Source organism: Chaetura pelagica, unplaced genomic scaffold, assembly GCF_000747805.2.
Source record: "Chaetura pelagica isolate M959 unplaced genomic scaffold, ChaPel_1.0 scaffold396, whole genome shotgun sequence".
Taxonomy (NCBI): Eukaryota; Metazoa; Chordata; class Aves; order Apodiformes; family Apodidae; genus Chaetura; species Chaetura pelagica.
In genome coordinates, this window is record NW_009953493.1 from 265688 (window position 1) to 288477 (window position 22790).

A 22790-nucleotide genomic window follows, 5' to 3' on the forward strand; every position below is an offset into this window, starting at 1 on the left:
CATGCTATTAATCTAGAGACAGGTGTACCCTGCTGAGAGCATAGATGTACATTACACATATGCCCACAACCACTTTATAACTGTACAATAGGTAGACATTAACATAAATGCCTATGATCTCAACTATATAGTGGTCCCATGACCTTCCAAAAGTCCCCACAAGTTGTTGGAATTAGACCTTACAAGCAGTTTGCTCACAGGCTTGTGCATAGACTATGGATACAGTCTCTTTCCCATCTACCATAAGCAAAATTTTATTTGCTGCTCAATATGTGCACATATATGGATGATGGTGGTTTTGCTCTGAAAAACCACCTCTCAAAAGGGACACTTGAATTTTGGAGGGCCATGTCTCCCTCACCTCCTACCATCTTTCAGAACAGTGTATGCAAGGATTCAGAAAAAGAGAATTAAATAAGAGCTTTTCTAATTCCCTATTCTTCAAACTTGCTCTAGAATCAGACCTAATTCTTTCTTCATTAGGAAAATATCATTACTAGTACTTGCACTAACGTTATACAAGTGAAAAGTATGTATTTTGAGAAGACATCCTCAAGATAGCATCATCAAAAAACCCAGTGAAATTTCACCATTGATGCCAACATACTTCAGCTAAATGGAGGCCTGAAGCCAATAGCAGAAGTTTCTCTAGATTCTAATGGTTTAAAATGGAGGTGAATTATTTTATTGATAATAGGTAAGGAAAAAAAGCTTAAGAAACTATTACTTGGTTCTTCTGCCCCACTAGGATTTTATTGTAGGTACTTCTTTTAGTCACAGGAATCTGCAGATACATGACATATGGTTCAGGGAGCAGATGTGCTGAAGTAGTAGGTGCCACTTTTGCATTACCAGTTTTTATAACAGACCTACATACTCTGCACATTAGAAAAGAAAATTGCCACAGGACTTTATTTCCTAAGATAAATAACTGAAGTTCAATTTGTAGCTTTAAAAAACAGGTTTTAAAGCCTTAAGGTCTCCATCCTTCATGCAACCACATCCTTGGTACAATAAAATCCCCTCTTGAAGATATAATCAAAATTACAGAAAGGCTTTTTAATTTCCTCAAGGGCCAAACAAACAAAAGCAAACTCTTTCCCACTGTTATTTTAATAAAAAAAATGTCTGTTTGTGAACATCTGCTTGAAGAATTCTCTTGAAAAGTTGGTTATGATAGCTTTGGCATTTTACTATTTTGTTCCTGAACACAGAATGCTTTTGTATAGCTTTCCAGTAGGGCAAAAAAGAGAGCTGAATACCTAAATATTAATGAAGCATGAAATCCTGCACCTAGCAGTGATTCCACTACGAAGCTATATATGTTTTACTTGCTGTAAATGATGTAGATAATCCCAAATTATGAAGCGGACTTAAGTGCAAGCAAAAAGAGAAACTAGACCTTAAGGATTTAAGGGGACAGTGGTCAGGGGTTAGATATATTTCTTATCCCTAAAAGGCAAGAATGTGCTTTGTTATGGGGTACTGTTCCTTAACGTCCACACCGCATATTTCCACTTAATGTGACAGAGTCCCTATCATCACCAGAAAGGTGTCTGTGGTGGGTTTTTTGGGTAATGGCCATGAAAAAAATGACAACGTAGTCATTGCCTCACAGGATACCACATGGCCGAAATTTCCATCTCCTTACAATAAAATGATTTCATTTAAAATGACAGCAATATTAACCCATATGGTGAGGGCTGAGAAATGCCTGTGGCAAGCTGGAGAGAACAAGCAAGTTTAACATCATAGTGAGGAGATACAGGGGTCATAAGGAGGAGGACACATGGACCAAAGCAGGAGAATTGGTGTAATATGGAGCTAAGTATATAATGATTCTTTTGTCACACGGGGCAGAAGTGACACCAGAAGACCTACAACCTCTGATCTCTCTTCTATGGCTAATTCAAAGCCCTGTTACAAGGAAACTCAAAAAACCCAGTGAGGACAGCACTGCTGGGAGTCAGTCTTGGATTTCAAGCTGGGCGAGGAGAGATCCTATGCTTTAACAAGGGTATTGCTGTAATCTCATCTGTGAAAAGGGTCTTTTCAATGGGCCAGATGACCTCCAGCCCATGTTTCATGGGCAATGGGTCTCAGTTCTCACAAACTTTGCTTTCTCTGTATAACAGACATATGTCTGTGTGTACATGTGTGTATGTAAATGGCAAAGGAATACTCAAGTCCAGGGCTGTGACCTCATTATGCAATGTGGGAATTCACAGCACTGTATCTAAGGAAAGGACTGCTGATAACACTTTGACCAGTCAGCCTGTGTCTGAGGAAAATGTCATTCCTCGTGAGAGGGAGAGCAACAGGACAATTAATTCAGGAAGAGAGTACAATGGGAAGCTGAAGGGTTATTATGGACCAAGAGGTATCAGACACCAACAGCAATTAAGAAATAAGAAAAGCAAACCACAGCCAGCATTTCAGATTTGGGTGAAAAGTATTTAGGAAAGAGAAGGAGATCCTCTTGAGTTTTGGGCATTTTGGGTCAGCGGTGCTGAAAAAAAGGTCTCAGGAAGGGGGCAACACTCAGCATTCACCATGCTTTATTCTTAATCCTGGCAGACCTCCTCAGAAAGAAGCTGCTATGCCAACGCCACCGTGTCCTTCTGCATTTCTTCCGTGTGCAAACACAAGGGAGAAAAAGGGCCACTGAAGACTTCGGGAATATAGGAATAGTCCTGAAATCCTGGGGCTATTACTGACAGTTACTCACCATCAATTGAGGCCCCACACCAGAGAAAGGAAAGAATGCCTAAATTGTCTGTGAATCCACAAAATGTTGTGTTTTACATCTGCCATGATAAACTGTTAAGATGTCTGATTGCTTTTCAACAAATCAAAACAAATTCAGGCAGAACCAAACAAAATGGAAAGAAAAAGATGCCCTGATCTTTACCAGAAGTGACAAACTATAACCAGTTCTTTCTGGAGGTACTTCAAGAAAATATTAGAGCTGCTATAAATAGGTGGCTTAGATTCAAACCCTGAAACCCTCCACAGGTTTTACACACTTCCTTTAGTTTAGTTATTCCAGCCTGCATATCCTTTTCTAGCATAACCTTACTGCCATCTACAGTATATGCTGAGCAGAAAGCATGTTCCTGGCAAAAATGAACAATAAAGCAATAGAAAACCTGTAGGCTGGGAAATTATACCTGTTATTACAAAGTTTTTTCTTGCCAGGTGACAGCACTGTCAAGGCATCTATTCAATCTTGAGTGCTTAAAGTATCTTTCACTGGCATCACACACAACTCGCTTTGGCTGTGATGCCAGGTTTAAATTCCTTAAAAATCACAGATTAGTCATGTCTAACAACACTTGCATAAATATGCATTATTCAAGCACTCACAAAACCTGAAAACCTCAGTCAAAATGATTTCAAGGTATTTAACTATAATAATAATAAATTACTGTGGTTCTTTTTCCTGCTATTTTCTGCACTTCCATCTGCACATCCAAAGGCTGATCAATGAGTAACTGGACTTTGTATTTCTCTGCACTCCAAAAGTACAAACATTTAGTTGACATTTCCTGCATTACCATCCCACAGCTATCTCTCCAGGGTGCCAAGGATAAATACATTTGAAGAGTGATTATATTACAGAACAAAATTTAATCCACATTTGGGAAAAAAACAGAGTTGATGAGAGAGCAACCAATACCACTGTCTTTGTTATATTCACTGTTGAATAAATGTCTACATTTATCTTGCCCAATGAGGTTATTTTTCCCAAACAAATAAAAAGAGGAATAGTTTGTAGAACAATGGTTAAGTTGGGTTTTTTTTAGAAGTCTTCTTCATATTTACAACACCCACTAAGAAACATGAAAAAAAACACCTATATACACTGCTGAAAAAACCCCACATTATGTCTTGATTTATAGTAGAGTTTGCAGACTATAACTGAGCTGGGAATAAACATTTGTGAACAACAATGTTCAAACAGAATCCAAAACTAGATCAGACTTTTGCCACTTTTGGTACAATTTTTAATTAAGCTCATCTAGTGTATATTGAGGTACTAAGTTGTGTACAAAAAGTATTGCTTGACTGACAGATTTCTTCTAATAGAAGTTACTGACCACAGTGCAAACCAGTGAGTAAAAAAGATGAGAAAGGAAGTACTCACGTAGATGTAACTAAGAAACAAAATTAAATTTAAGAACACTGCAGAAATGTCCCATGTAATGAGGCTTTGATAAGATACTTTGAGTTTGGTGTCTTAAGCTGTCTTTCATCTATTACAGTTTCTTCATCTACTGTAAGCACTATCCAGCTGTATCTGACAAAGAACTACAGTCTGTATTTACATCATTGACCTTTTACTGCCAAACTTCTTCAGTACAGGCAGAGGTCCCAAACCTTGTGGCCCTGTAGAAAGAATTACCTTACCTTTCTCCTCACCTTTTTTGGGTGCATGCCCCTTAGGCACTTCTCATAAACACTGCCACAGTTAGAAAAATATACAGCTAATCACAGTTCAAAGCAGGACCAGGAGCTTCACCAAGGAAGATGCCACCGGTTGGCACAGCAGCAGCAGCCTCTGATGTCATTACTGCAGAATGATTGCTGGTTATCAAGTGCATCTCACTTTGCTACCAAGAAGGTAGGAAAAAACATTTTGCACTTGGATTTGCATGGCCCTGGATAATTCTGGCAAGCCACCAGGTCCAAGAGCATGCACTGTTTCCTTCCTTCCAATTAAAGGACCCTTGCCATGGCAAAGAGGGGTCATGAGGAGAAATTAGGTATCAGCTTTTCCACAGAGGACTGGCAAACTGCCACCAGCTGCATCCTCCCATGAGGAAAAGCCATGTTTGGAAAGTGGACACATGCCCTGCCTGCAATTAAAAAAGAAACTGCATATTCAGGAGGAAGGCTGACAGTGTGTCTAAGGTAAACTCATGAGGGCTCCAGTGGTCTGGCCTTGATTATTCGGTCTTCCATTGACTTTTTGAGAGGCAAATCCCTTAACTTGCCTGTAACATGGGTCCTCATTTTCTCAGTGAAACATGGACAAGAAAATAAATATATATGCTTCAAACTTCACCAATCCATAAGTGGCTGGTTTATGTGTGTGCTTGTATACACACAATATATATACTTCGTATAAATATGCAATGCTATATGTATTTATGCAGCTGGGGAATTGAGGCAAAAAGAAGTTGAGCATTTTGCTCAATGACAAGTTCCTAATGTATTGCAACCAATAGACATTGCTGTGGTAGAAAAGAATTAGCAATGTACACAAAATTGCACTTGACTTTCAAGTTACTTTCATATAGTCTAGATAACTGACTTAGGATATTAGTATTGGTACCTAGGGTAAAGGTCTGTAGTCCTCCAGTGGATTTCAGAAGGAAATTTATTTTACATGCTCTGGTAGTAAAACAAGCATAGCTTTTAAACATACATTTTATCAGGTAGTTATTTTGTAATGTTGAAATATTAAGAAATTCTTTAAGTGCTTCTGTTTTTCCTAAGAACAGTCAGTGAATTAATAAACCTAGTTTAAGGAGTCATTAAATAAACTATTAATTTAACCAAATGCTTTATGTCTGTCTCAAAGGCCAAATTTTCAAAAACTCAAAGGCTAAGTACCTCAAAGTAGATGCACAAATTCAGACTACCAGCATGCAAGGAGCAGATGCATTTAGATGTGTAAAAGAGATAACTGCTTACAGAGATAGGCACTGATACAAACAAGCTAATTTAGCACTTTGTTTTTGTGAATATAACAACCCTTGCTATTGTCACTGCTGCTAGAGTGTCCTCCCACTCTGAACACAAAGCCCAGTCATCAATAATTTGTTCCCTTAACCACTTCTCATGCAATTTTTCACCCAGGAGTTGTTCAGTTTACTTCAATGGACCTACCTGCTAATGAGGTGAATAAAGCTGGTCACTCTGGTGTCTACCCTTGGAATATCTTTACCATATAAGTAAAACCTAGTTTGCCAAGGTATGACAAGGCTCATACTCACTTAGAATTTGATTAACTTGTGCATACATAAAATATTTTGTTAAGGACTTAGTACTTACTGTACTTCAGAAATGAAAAGAAATTAAATAACTGGACTTTTAAGATCCTCCAGTGCTGAGTTCTGGTAATTTGAGTTCAATGAAAGCATGAACTTCTTGCAGGATGGTAACTGTGTACAGTAACTTATATGACAGATGTTACCAGCATACTTATAAGTGTAATAAAAAAGTTAATTATTCAACATTAAAACTTATAAACACTTCCAAATAGTTTAAATATGTTTTCATATTGCAAAATTTAAGTAGTTTATTTTTCAAAGAGTCACAGAATGAACACAGTCATCATCCAAAGTTCATATTTTATTATCAGTCTCAAAAATTTGAAAGAACACAATGTCTGCTGCAGATATGTCTGGAGAAATTACTAGATACTGATTTCTTAAACCTCAGCAGGGAATAGGACAGTAGTTAGGCATATCATTGCTGTAAGTGCAATTAATTTATAACATATGTCAATCTGTATTTTCCATTTCCTCTTCAAAAAAAAGATAAATAAAATATTTCCAGCTTTGTTTAAAAACCAGAGACTAAACATTAAAAGCTATTTCTGGAATCAATAAAAAATAGCTTTACAATTCTATTTTGATATATCTGACCTGCCAAAATATTTGAATGAAAGTTGCACTATGTTCATAATTATCAGAATAAATTACTTTCATGAGTTTAGCTGAACAAGAAGGAAATGGCTATGGCTGGTCTAAGTCATAACACAGCATTTCACACTGTGACATCAAGCCTGAAGAGTGAATTCAGACTATGCAAGTCACATTTCTCTGTTCTTGGCATTTGGGTCTAAGGGATGCTAAGGACATCCAATAAATAGACATGTTGTGTTCTGGCAGTGGGGAACCTTGGAACCTTAGGTACTTATCTGTGATTTTCCAGTCTACACACATACTGTTATTGTGGTTTGGGCTCCTGAAAATGGTGGCTACCTTTCTTCTGTTCAGAAAGATGCTCTGAACCACAACCCAATACCTCTCTTGCCAGTGCCTTCAATTTCTTTGCACAGTGCCAGGATGAGAGCGACATAGCTGCAATGCCTGTGATGTTCTCAAAGTGCCCTGGCATGCACAGCTCCCATTTGGAGGACACTGAGAATACAGAAAATGCTCAGACGCAACATTATTGTTGCCCATTTACATTGCTTATTTCATCAGGAAAGATAACAAAGGCATTTCACAAGTACTGGACACATAACAGTTCTGAAAAGGTGCCAATGCTGCTCTTGAGGCTGGTGAACAAATATTACATGGTAGCCAGCAAACTCACTGGGGAAGGCAGTGTTTTGGCTAAAAGAAAGCAGCACTAAGTATTTACTTGTGTAAGAACAAATAAAAGATGTCTAAACATAATCTTCCTCTAATATCTGGTCAGAATTCAAAGAGCACAGCAAATCACCCCAATAATGTACTCTAGAAAACACATGTGAGCCACTGTTGCCAGAATACAAACTGTTTTGGTCTTGTGAAGCCAAGGGTCTACAAACATTTTGTGACATTCACTTTGGTGCAAGAAAAGAAAAACTATTTAAAAACAGTTTTGTCTGTTCTTTAAGAACATATGCAGACTTCAGATCATCCACCTGACTTTTGCCTGGTGAAAATGTCATTATCTAAACAGACAACAAAGCACTTCCACTGTGCCATTTCCTCAGGGTTTCATGACTGCTATACATAATGAAGATCCACACATGCTTACAAGATAATATGGGTTTTCACAGAAGTTTATTATCACCTGACTGCATTTTTATTATTTATAACACTAATACTGAAAAATCCAATTCTAGGTCTACTGAGCCTAAAATCTATGTAAAAAAAGTTGTATCCCTGAGAAGCCTACATATGCAATAGCAAGTAATCAGCTTATTTGAAGCAACTAGATAAATGAGCAACAAAAACAAAATGAAAAGTTTGTCAGAAAACCTCTACAGAATACAGTAATTTGCGGACTACACAAAGAGGAACTTTAGAGTACACAAATTAAGTCACAATATTTCCAATTTTGATGGACAGACATGACGGAGCTATTTAGTTCCTGCAGGTAAGGATATTACTTCTGTAAATGAGATGAGTTGAAAAATGAGAAGACAAAGCTGGGTAGAAACTTGGAAGAAAGCATGAGAAACTAGTGATGACACAGTTTTAAATGGAGGTGGAGAAAAATCATTAAAAAAACCCAAAAAACCAAAAACAAACACTGAAAAGAAAAAGGAGAAGTATAGACTTCCCTTTACAAGTTCTTAGGCAGCTCGTGCACCCATCTACATCTCCACAGGGAAGACACTTGCAATCTGTGAAATCCACCCTTCTTATCGGTAGCCCCTAGTAAATTCTCTCACAGTGAGTTGAGCCAACTGCCTTATTTATCTGAACATCAAATATGATTCTTATTTTTTAAAGTATCACCACAGTAAATAGTGGTTTATTCTTGGAAGTATATGTACAGAAAGGAAGAAGCATGTGAACTCTGAATAGGCACAACTTTCATCAAACACATGAAACACCACACAGTTTCAACAGGTTTCTCTGTTCCCACCTCTAAAATCAATGTTTGAAAGCTATGCAGCTGTGATAACAGGTAGGTTACAACCACCTGGGAAACATTTTTTAAGTGAAAAGTACTCTTCCTGGAAATATTATATATATATGAATAGATTATAGATAGATATACAGAGCTGAAATTATATATATATACACTGAGAGAGAAAGAGAGAGAAGCCAGACTTCTCCCCTTTGCCGAAATCCAAAGAGGTTTGATGAAATAATTCTATGTATGTGCCTATGTACCTCTGGGAAAGGAGGGGAGTGGGGGAAGCAGTTTTATTTCATTGCAGAGCTACTACTACTCCTAAATCTGGCCACCAGGAAAGGAGGCTGGTACAACGACTGGCCAGGAGATGGTAGTTAGCCTCTGCCACAGGACCTCTAGATAAAAGGGAAAGAAAATATTTTTGGGCTTGTAACAGGATACAAAGGAACCACTGGCAGAGAATAAATGCTGGGGTTTGGCTTTTTTTTTTTTTTTCTCCTCTGCTGGAAAAAGGTGAGCTGTATGTTTTGGCCCATTGTAAAAAGACTTAATGTTTGAGGCCCAAAGTATAGGAAAGTGTCTCCTTCCAAAAAAGGGGAAAACACTGGCTTTTGCTACCTAGATGAATTTCAAGTTAGCTTTGGCCTTGGTTAGTTTCAGATGTTTTCTGAATGCTGAAACAATATGTGAGGCAATGGCAACTATTGCATGTAGGGGAATCAAAGTGTTTGTGCAGTCACAGAAAAGAGCCATAAGGCTTCTCCAAGCAAGAAGCCCAAACACACCTTTGAAAAACCTGCTTGGGTTTGTCCGGCTTTTTTAATAGAACCTTCTAGTTAATAAAGAAAGCTTTATATTTAAAAATTGGTCCCTTATAAGCTCTGCTAGCAAACAGCTGCATCCACGCATAAAGCCTTCACTTAAATGAGGATTTTGGAAGACCAGCATTTGATAGGATTCATACTCCCTGCTGGGAAAAGCCAGCTCTAAGCCTGCACTAACTCAGCTCAGTAGACACAAGTATCTTCACAATATTTCTTCTAAAACTAGTAAAAAAAAAAGGTTTAAAACAAAAGGCAAAAACATTCTGTCTAGCACATACTGAATAGCAGAAACATTCCAGTGAATTAAAAACCAACATATGGGGGTGCTATTCTGCTTGTCCTTCTCCTCCCTGCAATCATGTAAAAAATCCAGGGTTTGGAGAAGAAAAGTATCTTATTACATATGGGACACCCAGAGACTAGTTCTTTGCCCCAGGAATCCAAAAGCTATATAATGGTCCTAGAAACCTCATTTTAGACAACTCAGAGCTTGGGTATCCCAGGGACAGGCTCAATTTAGAAAAAAGCTTAATGTCTAGATAAGTAAGTTTAAATAAAAGTCCAGCTCCTGTGTTAAACATGCCACAAAGGAACAAAATAATGTCACAGCAATTAATATAGAAATCTTTGTTTTGCAAATCACTTTCACAATTGGCTCCACAGATCACTCAGCTGTCCAAATGTCCAGTCAGGTACTCACTGACACATCCTCTCTGATATCCTCTGGGCATAAACAATTTTTTTTTTTCTTTCTGTGCACTTTATCTAAAATGATATGGCTTGAATAATTCACGCCACAACTCAAGCCAATTTAAACATAGAAACTTCAATCCACAGCGCTGTAAAGCACTACTATTATTAATAGAATATTTACTGTGTTATAATATATTATGCTTCAGCTTTTCATTTGCAGGGCCTATGCCAATTCTCCCCTGGTTTATGTGTGCATAAATCCACTGTGCCTAAAGGGAACCTTGCCACCCCACAGAGCTGCAGTTCTAACAGCTAAGGGCAACATGTCTGGGAGAGCACTCCCCAAAATAATCCAGCCGTGACCACCTTTCCCTCCTGAACCACTGCCAGGGCTTGTGAAACCACGGGCTCTTCTAGCACATGGGTAATTGGCCTGAAGCAAAGTGACCTACACCCCTGCTCCACTCTCCACAAGCATCTGGAGGCCACCAAAGAGGTGCAGGCCAAACTCTGCAGTAAAAAACAAGATGTATTGCTGTGGGTAACAGCACAAAAGCCCCTCCTGCTCCTCTTGCACATGGGAGACCACAGGCAAGGCATGAGTGGGGAGAGTAAGCTGCACTGCAGATGAACCAGAAAGAGTGGGAGCATGTCCTCATGGATGCCTGCATAAAGGCATCCAGAGTGGATCAACAAGATACAAACAGCCATAAGTGGCAGGGTCAAGCTGGGCTATCCAGCAAAAATGGGGCAACTCTTGCTGGTCTGCCTTACACAGGGTATCTCCTGTACAGTCAGGGAAAAGGTGTTCACCGCTTCTGAATCTGTACAAACTTAAACCAAAGGAAACAGTGTCTACCTGAAATACTAAATTAAACAGAGAAACAAAGCCAGTCAAAAAACTTATCAAGCTCACTCTAAAAATCTTGCTATGTGTGTATAAAGACAATTGTCTCTGGTCTTGCATGTGAATAAAAAAGCTTTAATTTGAAGTGAAACAGCCAGGCATTTATCATCACTTCCATTGACATTAAGCCCCTAAACTGGGCAAGATTAGATCTACAAATAATTAAATAATTGCCATCTTCATCTTATTGTATGCACAGCAACCTTATCCTGTATAGCCAGGATTTTGTGCTGGAATGGCCTTGAGATCTTAGTGCAGCAAACACTGTTAAGTATAGCAGTGTCTCATGTGAAATATTTACATGTATTCTAATATTTTTCTGCAACGTTAAGGAGCTGCTTACCCTGTCTGCAAAACAACAGTGTGTTTGAGGATTTGTCTGTTGTGTGGCACCACTTATGGCACAGTTGTGCACACAGCAAGAGTGAACCTTCCACAGAGGACTGAGACACAGCCACTGCCAGCAAGCCCTGTACCTGCTGCCAGTGCTCAGTTCCCTTAGAATGAGTTTGCTCCAGCTCTCCTTCATGTAAACAGCTGTCTTCCAAGACCACAGTTCAGCTCTAATTAATTCCCTGCTAAAAATATAATTCAGTTTATAACCTAGTCCTAAAAAGTGGGTCATTTCTAGTTCTCACTAGTGGTTCAAAGATGCCCCAAACTCCATCTAATTCAAATCTGTTCTTTCATTCCACAGATAAAGACTAAAACACTTCCAGTACGTGTGGGGTTTTTTTAACTTCCTCATACATAAAATTTAGGAATGACTGTAGGATATATCAGCCAATTATGTCTAACAAATATTTACAATCAGACAATTAAGATCCGTCTGAAGGACTGCAACTTTCCCATGTCAGTTTTATCTCAGACAACTTTAATATTGCCAGTAACTTTTATAAATATAGCAACCACTGAGTGCAAAGTGTTACTTAAGTATATTTACTTTCCAAACTAAGACTTTAATAAAAATACTGGCTGGCACTAGCAGCTACACACTTTTAATCACATTTCTCTATAACAAAACCTTGAATTATAGGTGCTATTAGTAATCATGCAACTATATCGATTAAGCCCTGGAGTACAGCTAAGAAAGCCTGGCTTTTACTGCCATCTCTTCCACAGGACTCTGTACAGGGTATCTCACCTTGCTTTGCCTTAACTTTAACACTGACATGCAGAAAGGTCTATATAGGCCTGGTGTTAGTTCTAATTATATGTTGCTGTCACTAGGAATTTCCTTTAGGGCTTTCATGCAACAAAATGGCAGCTTCTTAATGTGTATTTGAACGACCCCTATAAAATTTAAAAGAGCTCAAGTCTAAAGATTAAGCCAGGAAGCAAAGGACTGCATTAATTCTAGTAGAGACCAAGAACTGAACTTGTATATGATTTTCATGGAGACTCACAGCGAAAGGTGCTGTTCCTCTTATCTTGCACATTTTCAAACAGCTCATCTGTGTCCTTTTACCCTCAGGAAAGGAGCCACATGAAATCAGTCATCTAGGTAGCAGCAGCAGTAACTCCTTTTTCAAAACTGTGTGTCATTAAGACATAAACACTGAGCCATTTCCAATCTCACATTTTTCCATTCTTATGGGTTTTCTGCCATCTTAATTGCACAGATATTTTTTTAGGTGTTTCTTTTTCTTCAAAATATTTTTTTTTTCCAAAAAACCAAAAGCATTTCCCACATGCCAGAAAAGCAAAAGTTATGAGATATTATAGACCATGGTCATACATTATTTTCCAAATGGAAAGCACAGTCAATTTGACCCAGCTAGTATATGCTTAAGTGTCTTCAAACACGCCTATAAAAATAGTTCTAAATCTATAACCCGTATAAATTTTATATAATCTATTAAGTAGATGTATAATCTATAAAACAGATACACACACATCTGTACAATCTGTAATAAGAATTGCATGGCCAGTTTTTTGGCCCAGGTTTGTAAATTCATTTGATAGCCTGGCAACCAGCAGTGATCTGTCCTTGTGCAGCCCACGGGGGCTGTGACCTCCAGCCCCGGCACAGGCGGCGATCAGAGCCTGCAGCGCACATGCTGCTGAACAGCATGGAGCAGGCTGCTGGACCTCAGCCACAGGAAGCAAAATGAGGTTGGACTCATTCCCATCTGTGCATTTGAGATTTACTTCTCTCAAAGACAGTCCCTGACCTTGACCATGGCCTTTTGAAATTTATGGATTGGTAACAGGGAACTGAGGAATTAAAACACTTGAAGCTCCTTGCCCTTTATATTTACCACACCGGATGGCTGCTGCTGACTGTCAGCATCAGGCCAGTTTTACCATGTAACAGTGCCTGGGTACAAGAATTGTGTCTTATCAGAGATGGTGTGAAGGTTGGCTTTTTACAGGTCCTGGTGCTTCTTGCTCTGGTACTGCATTTTACTCAGCTGGAACTCTCTCTTTGAGGGAACTGAAGAATTTATTGCTGGATACTCCTCTCCCCCCAGATCTTTACCTCTTGAAAACAGCAGTTACCCACCAGATTCTAAAAGATTTTGCTAGGCATGCACCCAATCTTTTGGCTAGTCAAATAACGTTGACCTAATTTTCACAAAACCCTGTGGAAATTAGTGAGTCTCAGTCATCAGAAAATCATAGAGATGTACCAAGTACCTAAGTGTGAGATAACAGCACGTTTCTAAGAGGGATCTCCCTTTGTCCTGAAATGGTATCAGAGGTTTCAACATTTAACAACCAGGCCCTAAAAATAAAAAGTCCACTTCTTCTGTGCAACATGAGTCTCTCCCTGTCCCTCACAAAAGCCTGGATATGAAAATATTTTTTCTGGCCAATGGCTTCTGTAATTGAGCGGACAATTATTTTGTTCCTAAAACAAAAGGATGTTAAATGCAAGGATAAATTTAAGCTTTTTTTTTTTTTTTTCCTGGAATTAGCATTGGTGTCTATGTTGCATCTGTTACCTTACCTTCCATAAGAGCACAGCCAGCAACAGGAAGATGAGAATTCCCACTAGCAAACTGATGGCAATGATCCATCCGACAACATACCCACGAGGCTCCAGATTGTGCAAAGCCTCAAAGACCACCTACAAAGCAATTAGAAAAAGATTTTTTTAATGATTGGAAGTTGTATTGTTTTCTCTTGTACTCATCTTATTAAACACATTGCATGGTGGCCTCACTGATCATATTTCATCTGTCAAACAAATATGGAATGCATCCTTAATTTTGTGCTTTCCATCTATTTTTTTGCAAGAGATTTAAAGCTTTTGAGTGGAATCTGAGTAGCCATGTGTTGGATCCAAAGGATATCAGCTTCCACTCCAAAATAACTCTTACCCTGCCAAACCCCCACCCCAGACACCAAGCTTGTTCTGGTGCTGGGCCACCAAAGGTGCACAAAGGTTTGCATTGAAAAACTCCATCCCTTGGATTGGCAGAGATTGCCATGACATCTTGCATGGTTTCTGTTACTCATCATTTGGCCCTGCCAAACACCCCAATGTTTCATATGAAACACTCATGTATGCTGAGCTGGTTAACTTCTTTTCCAGAAAAAATGGGACTACTTGCATATATCCCTGTTGAATACAAACTGTCCCTCTTGCGCTTCACAAGATGCATTGTGTGAAAGCGGGAAAGGCACATGCAGTCATGGGTTCTTCTGGGAGCGAAGAGAGCAGCTCCCTGCTGTTCTCTTTTCGTATTTTGTATAGCATGTATGGCAGGGAAATACATCCTATGAAGAGCCTTCCTTAACCATCTGCTTTAAGAAGTAAATGGGAGTAAATTATACCGCTTGTATATACCATGTAAATTTCCAGTCTCTTATTTCAATCAAAACCAGTTCCTCAGTGGAAACTCAAAAACAGTTCCCTCCAATGAGGGCTGTTTCTATGTTACATTTTGCAATTTAATATCCAGCAAATGTAAAGAGGCAGCAGAGATTTTTTTAAAAAAGGTAATACATTTGCTTTGTCTGGCTTTGTTTTGGTTTGTTTTGGAAGGCAAAGTAGTGAGCTTTCCTCCCTCCTTCACAAACCACTTTCATAATCTTCACTTAAAAATGTCAGAACCCTTTTGTAAACATGAATTTTTAAATCAATTTTTTAAGCAACAACAAAAAACAAAGGTAGTTAAAAGTGTCTGAAAATCCAGAAGTTAGTCATATATAATTTTGCAGCCCCAAGATACTCATCTTCAAAAGGCCCATGGAAGACCCATTAAATACCTTCACTCACTGATGACACTGTTTCAAACAGTGTGATTATGAGAGAGCGAAGGGACCACGGTATCATACAACCCACTTGGATGTTGAAGGTGGGCATTCAGGAAAAGACTGTGACATGGAGGTGATGGCAGCACTGGGAACAGAGGTTGAAGAGGAGGCTCTGGGTTCTCAATCCTCACAGGTTTTCAAGGCTAACATAAAGGCAAGGGGATCCTGAGCTAGTGCAGGCAACAACCCTGCTTTGAATGCAAAATGGGACAGGACCTCCCAAAATTCCACTAATGTACATTTCTGTTTCAGTAAGCATAAGCAGTCTTGACAAACAGCCACAAAAATTACAGGCAGAGATGAGAGAAAGCAGGTGAGTAGGGCTATATTTTGTCACTATGTTCCCATAAAGAAGTACTCAGAGATTTTTGTCTCAGTTTCACAGGCTAGCACTGATTAAGACCACAGCTTTTCTGGAGGAGGAATTTTAACACAGATGATTTACACACACTATGTTTTTTCTTTTGATGAGATATTATCAGGTACTTGATGAAAATGTGACATGAAAACAAAACAAATGGACAGGAACAAAGCTATACATAGAAAACGTTATCCAAATTTATTTCCAGAACTATTATCACAATGCTCAAAATAGCTCTCAAACATCGACTAGTTCTTCACCAGAGAAAAAGAATAATTTTAGCATTTCAGACATCAACACAAAGCCTTTGTCAGACTTTAGACATCTTGCTGAACAGAGTAAGTTTTCTCAACAGCATACTTTCCCTCATAGCCTAGACGAGTGTAAGGGAAATACCAGACAGAGAGATCAAACACAAATCTTGTGCCTTCCTCATATTTCTGAGCCAGCTTGGAAAGATGATCTGATGCAGCAGTCCATTTCTCACGGAGGCTATGGTTAGCATCCATCTTGCAGACCCAAGTCAGATGACTGTTACTTAGATGATAAGGCACTAACATTATTTTTCTTTCTGACTCTAAAAGAAAAAACCTCCTAACATTTTAAGTATAGCCAACTTTAGTGAAGAGGCCTTTCAAGCAGTCTCTGGATGCAAAATGAGGTGATGTCTTCTATCCACTACTCAGAGAGTAAATGTTAACATAACAAACCTCCAGCACAATAGACCTGCATCTCCTTCATGCTGCCAAAAGACAGAGCCAGGAATAGCTGCAGAGATCAAAACATACATCATCTCTACTGCAAGAGCCCCATGTTTAAGGTTCGAAGTCCACTGGCTGGAATAGCTTGACTGTAGCTTTTGCAGTCACAGCTTGAGCTATAAAGGTAGAAAATAACAGGTTTTCTTCTAGCAGTCTGGAATCGAAATAAAAGCATAAAAAGCCCCTATTAATGGCTTTGTGGTTTGGAGAAGAGAAGGGATGTTGTGCATGTTAATGTCCTTATCCCTCTCAAGCCCTTAAAATCTGCCTGCAGATTAAGCAGCCACTGCAATGAGATTTGGTGAAGACACAACCAACAAAAAAAAAATCCAAGCCAAACAGCAATGAAACCAAACTGAGCAGATGGTGTACATCACACGTTGGGAGCATCAGCAAGAAGCCAGTACAGCAAGTGGTGGAAGGCCAGGGAAGCAAGTTGTTCCGGGGGGCAGAGGTTGAAGGTGGAGAGTGACATTACTAAAGGGAAATAGGCCACCATCACCTGCTGCTTGACCCACTGGTCATGGTGCAGTCTCTGAAAGCCAATCTCAAATGAATCTTGAGCTCCTCATCCCATCCACCCCCACAGCACAGTCCCTACAGGGCAACCAACACATTGTGGGGCACAAGGCACCCTGCCCGGTGCACTTCCCACAACCCTGACAATAGAGAAGACAGGAGAGATAAGAAGAATTGATGCAGAAGATAAGGGTGGGGTGGGAAAGTATCCCAGAGAGGGTGGGGGGAGGTGGCAGCTGTCTGGTTCAGAAAAAGCACAGGCAACAGTTATAAAACATGGAGCAGATTACAGGCTTGTTTTAAGGCTCTGCTGAAACACCAGGGAATGGCCAATACACAGTTGGTCCTGTCGACGTATGAGGAATTTTCATTTCCTATTTCAACTGTACTTGCAGGATCTGAAAGCAGGGAAGCCTGGGAGGCAGCACAGCTTGCTGTCTATCTCTGCGTAGCTCTCACCTCAATCAGCTTTAATGCAATATAACTGCCCTTCTATTAAATGACAGAGATCTGCACTCTACCAACTGATTTCTGAAATGCTGAACCTGTGTGGACAAGGGCATCTACCAGTTCATCTTCTACCTGCGCCAAACACCTGCTATACTATGACAGTGAACAAACAGAAAAGAATAATAATTTTATGTAGCTTTTAGTCCTTTTACAACACCCTGTTTCAGTAAAGCGTGTAGGCAAGAAGTTAACTGAGTTGCAATTTTGCAAAAAAAAAGTTCATAATGTGCTGAAGCCCTTTGTAGAACAGGCACACGCTACTGAGCTCAGAAAGTCAAGAGGCACACTTGAGGAAAATCTGGTTAGAAATACCTAATTGCAAAATTTTCACTTCTTTTTGCTTAAGCACACTGAATTAATTTCATGCACTTGTAACATGAACCACAGCACTACTGAAGGCATGGGGTTATAAAAAAAAGAAAAGATACTTTAATTCTGTATTATCATCTAGAGCATTTCTGGTGTTTCAAACCCCACTGTACTGCTGGCTGACTTGTCCAACCAAGTGCCATTATACTAGAAGGGGGACTTACAGTAAGGACACCATTCTCCTATATGTCTGCACATATATGTATATGTACATACATATGTATATATGTATATATATTTATCTACTTACATACAGTAAAATAAAACCTTGAAAGCTCTTGAAGAAATACAAACCTGAGGTATCCTTGCTACCTGCTTGTCTCTGTCCCTGGGAAATTAACTGTATTTTATTGCTACTGTGTATTGTTTGCTTCCTTTACCCAAGCGTGTGTTTCTACTTGCCAGACTGCACTGTAAAGACAGGAGAATCTATAAAGAGATTGTTACAGTAACAGATGGAAAGGTAAAACAACAAAATGAAAACCAAAACAGAATAAGGCAGCAAATAAACCACTGGAAAGGAGGCTGCAAAGCTGCTGGAGGAAGCAAGTATCTGGCTCCCAACAGGTTAGGATGTTGCACCCATCTTAAATGTAAGCTGGAGAACAGGTGCCTTAAAATGCAGTGTTTCTAAAAGGCAAGACAGGGTGGTGGGTTGCTGAGTGGAAGAAGTATTCCCATGTGCATTAAAAAAAGGCTGGGACATCATGAGTGCTGTCTAGTACCACAAGCTCCTCCTTCCAATGGAGACACGGAGGACAGGAGTCAGGAGTCCTTGCAGGCAGATGGCTAAAGCTTAGGCACTTGAATATGCATTTAAACTCTCTGCATATAAATATGCATATAAATATCTCTCAGAATAAACCTTCTAATCTCCACAACCAGAAACTTTTTCCCTGAAATATATGTTTCTCATGCAAAAATAAACATGAGAAAAAAAAACCAAACCAGCATGTAAGGCAACCATGTGCCTGTACTGAATTAAACCTGAGGTGACAGGGCTGAAAATGAGAGCACAGTAAACTCTACTCAGAAGGAGGGAAAGGTTCAAAAGCTTGATGAAGCATACCTGTGCTGAGCTGACAGCACCTGATAGCTATATGGTAGCCTTCAGCTTTACAGGGCACCTTGCTGCAGGAGCTGCATGCACTTTATCTGGGGTTCCTCTTTTATCTATTCAGCTCTGCATTCCCTCACTTTCAAGATAGGGAGATTCAGGGGCATTTGGCAGGTTTTGGCATAGTGAAATCCACCCTATCCTTCCCTCCACACTGGCACTCCCAAAGGGAAGTCCTTTTGCTCCATAAGAGCACTCTTGCTCCTGAACACAAGCAGCAAGCACAGGATGTCTCAGCTCTGGTATTTGACCACCACAGACTCATGGAGCTTATTGTTGGTTTTGCCTCACATGCAGAGAAGAAGAGAGCCAAACCTTCATGGAAACCCATATGCTCAAGAAAAGAAAGCATGTCTCCTGAAAATACCACACCATTTGTTTCAGCCAATATGTACTCATGTTAATACAACTGTCATTGCAGAGCCAAACCCAAACACTGTTCACCTTCTTCATGTGATTTCTCCAATATAAGAGTTCAAACAGCCTACTGTATGAGGAGACAGAAAATATATCATTCCAAATCACACAAAACCATATCCAAATGAGGGAAAATTATTTCTGAAAAATGCAAAAATGCATCTTTTTAAAAAATGGGTTCATTTCAGAGACAGCCTGCTACCCAAAATTTAGAGATATTTACTTAAGCTTTTGTATCTCCCCTACAAATTGCCTCCTAGTGTTTCTGACAAAGCTGAAATTTATATGGGTAGGCCTGCCACCACGGGTACTTCTTACAGTAGCATCACAAACATTAAGTCTTTTCCCTTTTGTCTTCTTTACACATAGTTTGCACTCTGATATTGTACACTATATCGTAAAAGTGTCCAGTGAAGTAAGGGGCACCTGGTCCTAAAAAAATCACTGAAATGTGCTAATAAGTCTACATTTAGCTGTAGAAAGCAAAAAGGCCTTTTCAAATTTACCATGAAGTGTCTAAGATAATGGTTTTTATTGTTAGGGAACACTTTTCACACACAGCCTCAAAGGAAGTAATGCACATCTGTTCAGAAGGAGCTGCTGTCCAAATGGATACACTGCAGCAGTCCATGGTCAATGAAAAGAATACAGGATGAACTTCAAAAAGGAAGGGAGGTGTATGAACAAATTTTCTCTCTCCTGTCTGTACTTCCAGCTGAATAGCTGTGGTTTGCACCAAGTACTATTCCCTTCTGCATTCCGCAAGAAAAGAGGGAAAAATGAATACCTTGAGCCAAACCACATGTCTTAAATTTTTCCTTGAACATGGTCCTATGCAAAACATACAGCAATGATGAAGCTAACAGACATATGGAAGCAGCATAAAGGAGAGAGCAAATGGCACTCACATTTGAAAAGACTTGAAACTACAAATTGATGTTACGTGGTTACAACATGTCAAGCACCCTCCTTTACAGCTAGGGCTTCCCAGAAACTAAGAGCAAGCTCTTGTTTGAAGACTAATATAGCTTCCCAGCACACACAGTGGACTTTGTAACTGCTGCAACTCAAGGCTTGATCAAAGGCTTTCCGGGAACAGAAAAAGGACAATGTTGGGTTTTGTTGGCTGGTTTTTGGGTTTTTGTTTGTTTTTTTTCTCTAAGCATTAGATAACAATGAAATACAGCAGAGCTTGCATTCCTAGATAAAAGCGTTTCTAAATTTTAAACATTAAATATTAGTAAGCCCACATGTTCTACATTGTGCTTATCATTGTAAGAGATTATAAAAGCCTTTGCAAATCAAAACATTTAGCAGAGAGATCCTGCCTTCTTCCATTTCAGTTGGGGCAGGAGTTTCACAGTCAGGTGTTACTTCAGTCATAAATGAAATTTTGCTGTAAAATTGCAAGATTTGCTCTGTGTAAGCTGCAGAACTGAAGAGAGATCAAGCAATGTATTAACAGTCAGGGCTAAAAGTCACTTATAAGGCACATTCCCAGGGAAGGCAAGCTATGTTTTTCAGTTAAGCTGCCAAGCCTACTTTTTAATGCTCCTTAGAATAGTCCAGAAACCTGACAACAAAAATAAAACAGAAGGGAAAAAATGGGGTCCTGTCATATAAAATAATTTATTTTTCTCATAGGTCTAATAAAATAGAAAGTTAAGTCTGGGGTTGCAGACATGATGGAGAAGATGGTTACTGTAGCGGTGTCTCTACTTTCAGACTGAAGGCAGCAAATAGATGTTGGCTCAATTCTTCCTTTGCTGGTAGGGTTTTAAAGCCAGTACGTCTGAGAGAAGTGCTTCAATCTGGGAAATGAGTGCCTTCCAAAAGTGTGATGAATTCCTAAAACCTCTATAGTACTCACTGAAATTGAGCCAATGAGAGAATGGTTGCATGGGCTGGTGGTGATGACAGTCTCTGGGGATAAAAGGGTAACTAAGAGATAGGATCTAAATCATGTTCCAAAAATACACAGCAAGAGGAGAAAGTAGTCCAGTTACTTCTGATCCTCTCATGAGAGAGAAATAAGAAATTTAACTTTAAAATTTCCCTAGACAAAAAGAAGGCTGGATTTGGGTGTGGCCCCTTGTTCCATTTTCATGTGTGTAAACATGGCCCTGTACAATTTTACTTACAGCAAAACTATACAGTGAGTTCACCCTGATCTTTAATATTTCTCCTTCAATTTTCAATCCAGCCTCATCAGCACAAAATGCACTACCAGATCAAACATGAATTTCATCAGTTCAGCACAATGCAACAGTTAAATGAATCTCTGAAAGTTTAGATCTACTTGCCGATTTTAGCAGCTCTCAGAATTTTGTTAACACTTAAGTATTTCATACTGGCACATCTGAAAAGACTTTGCTGGGGTTTCAAGTCTCTACTAGTTTTCAAGGAAAATCTGAATTAGATTAAAGCAGATGTTAACCCTAGAATAGGATGCTAAGCTTAATTTTGGCATGAGTACAATAATAATTTTGGCTAGTACAACACACATCCTCCTGTTCCACATAACATAATTCACTGTGATGGCATGGTTATCACAGAGAGCAAAACCACAGAAGTACAGTTCACAGCATTGGTAGCCTAGCCAGACCAAGTCTGGGCAGTCTTGTGGGCTAGCCCAGTCCAAGCCCAGACACACAATTCCAGTTTGTGTAGAGCTTTCAATGATCTCCAGCCCACTGGGATCAGGAAAACTTTCTCTTCAGGTTTATTTACTTACTGGTTTTTCTTCTGGGCTCCCATTGGGCATTTCCACAACTCTGAGGTCAGGGTCCACCCGCACCCTCGCCCTTGTGACAAACTGGATGACTGATGAACTGTCCTGAGAAGTAGAAAGAGGAAGAATTGAATTTAAGGGTGCAAAAAATATATAGGTTAGCTTTAAAAAAATATATCTTATGCTCACAACAGATAGGCAAAATCAAGCATATTATCTCAGATTAAAATAAAATCAGATACATTGGACTTTTAACACATCACTGGTATTTGGCCTCCTAATGTTTCCCACATTCACCACAAAAGCAAAAGATAGAACATTGCCAATCAACACAAGCAGGTTCAACATCAACCAACAAAAAAAGTTCCCATTTTTTCTTCAAGTTAACAGAAAAAAGATATACAAAACCTGGGATAAACTCAAGTATATACCAAGGTGAATACTTCTTAATTATTTGAATCTGTACACTGTAAATATTGTAAACATTCAATGTACACTTCCCTTATGAATGTTTGTTCTTCCTATATTTTACACAGGGCATTTTAGCAGGCACATTCCAATAAGCTACCATTTCAACACATAGGTTAGTCATTTGTGTGCTGTTCACCTTGGGAAATGCAGGTGATAAGTAGCAAGTGGCATGTATTGGTGAGACTGATCCAAAGACATGTGTATGCACTGTATGTCTTTATAAAGGAGTGTTGATAATGGTCACCTTGGAAA

The 22790-nt window shown here is 39.2% G+C and overlaps 1 protein-coding gene across 1 annotated transcript in view; it reads right to left on the minus strand.

The window, feature by feature from the left end:
• The window catches only part of ITGA9 (integrin, alpha 9), a 212360-nt gene that overhangs the window by 2350 nt on the left and 187220 nt on the right, over positions 1 to 22790 (minus strand). Inside the window, exons 26-27 of the mRNA XM_009999062.1 lie at positions 22071 to 22172; positions 13970 to 14089 (exon numbers count right to left, since the gene is read on the minus strand). Coding sequence (XP_009997364.1) covers positions 13970 to 14089; positions 22071 to 22172 — 222 coding nt within the window. The remainder of the gene's footprint in view (positions 1 to 13969; positions 14090 to 22070; positions 22173 to 22790) is intronic.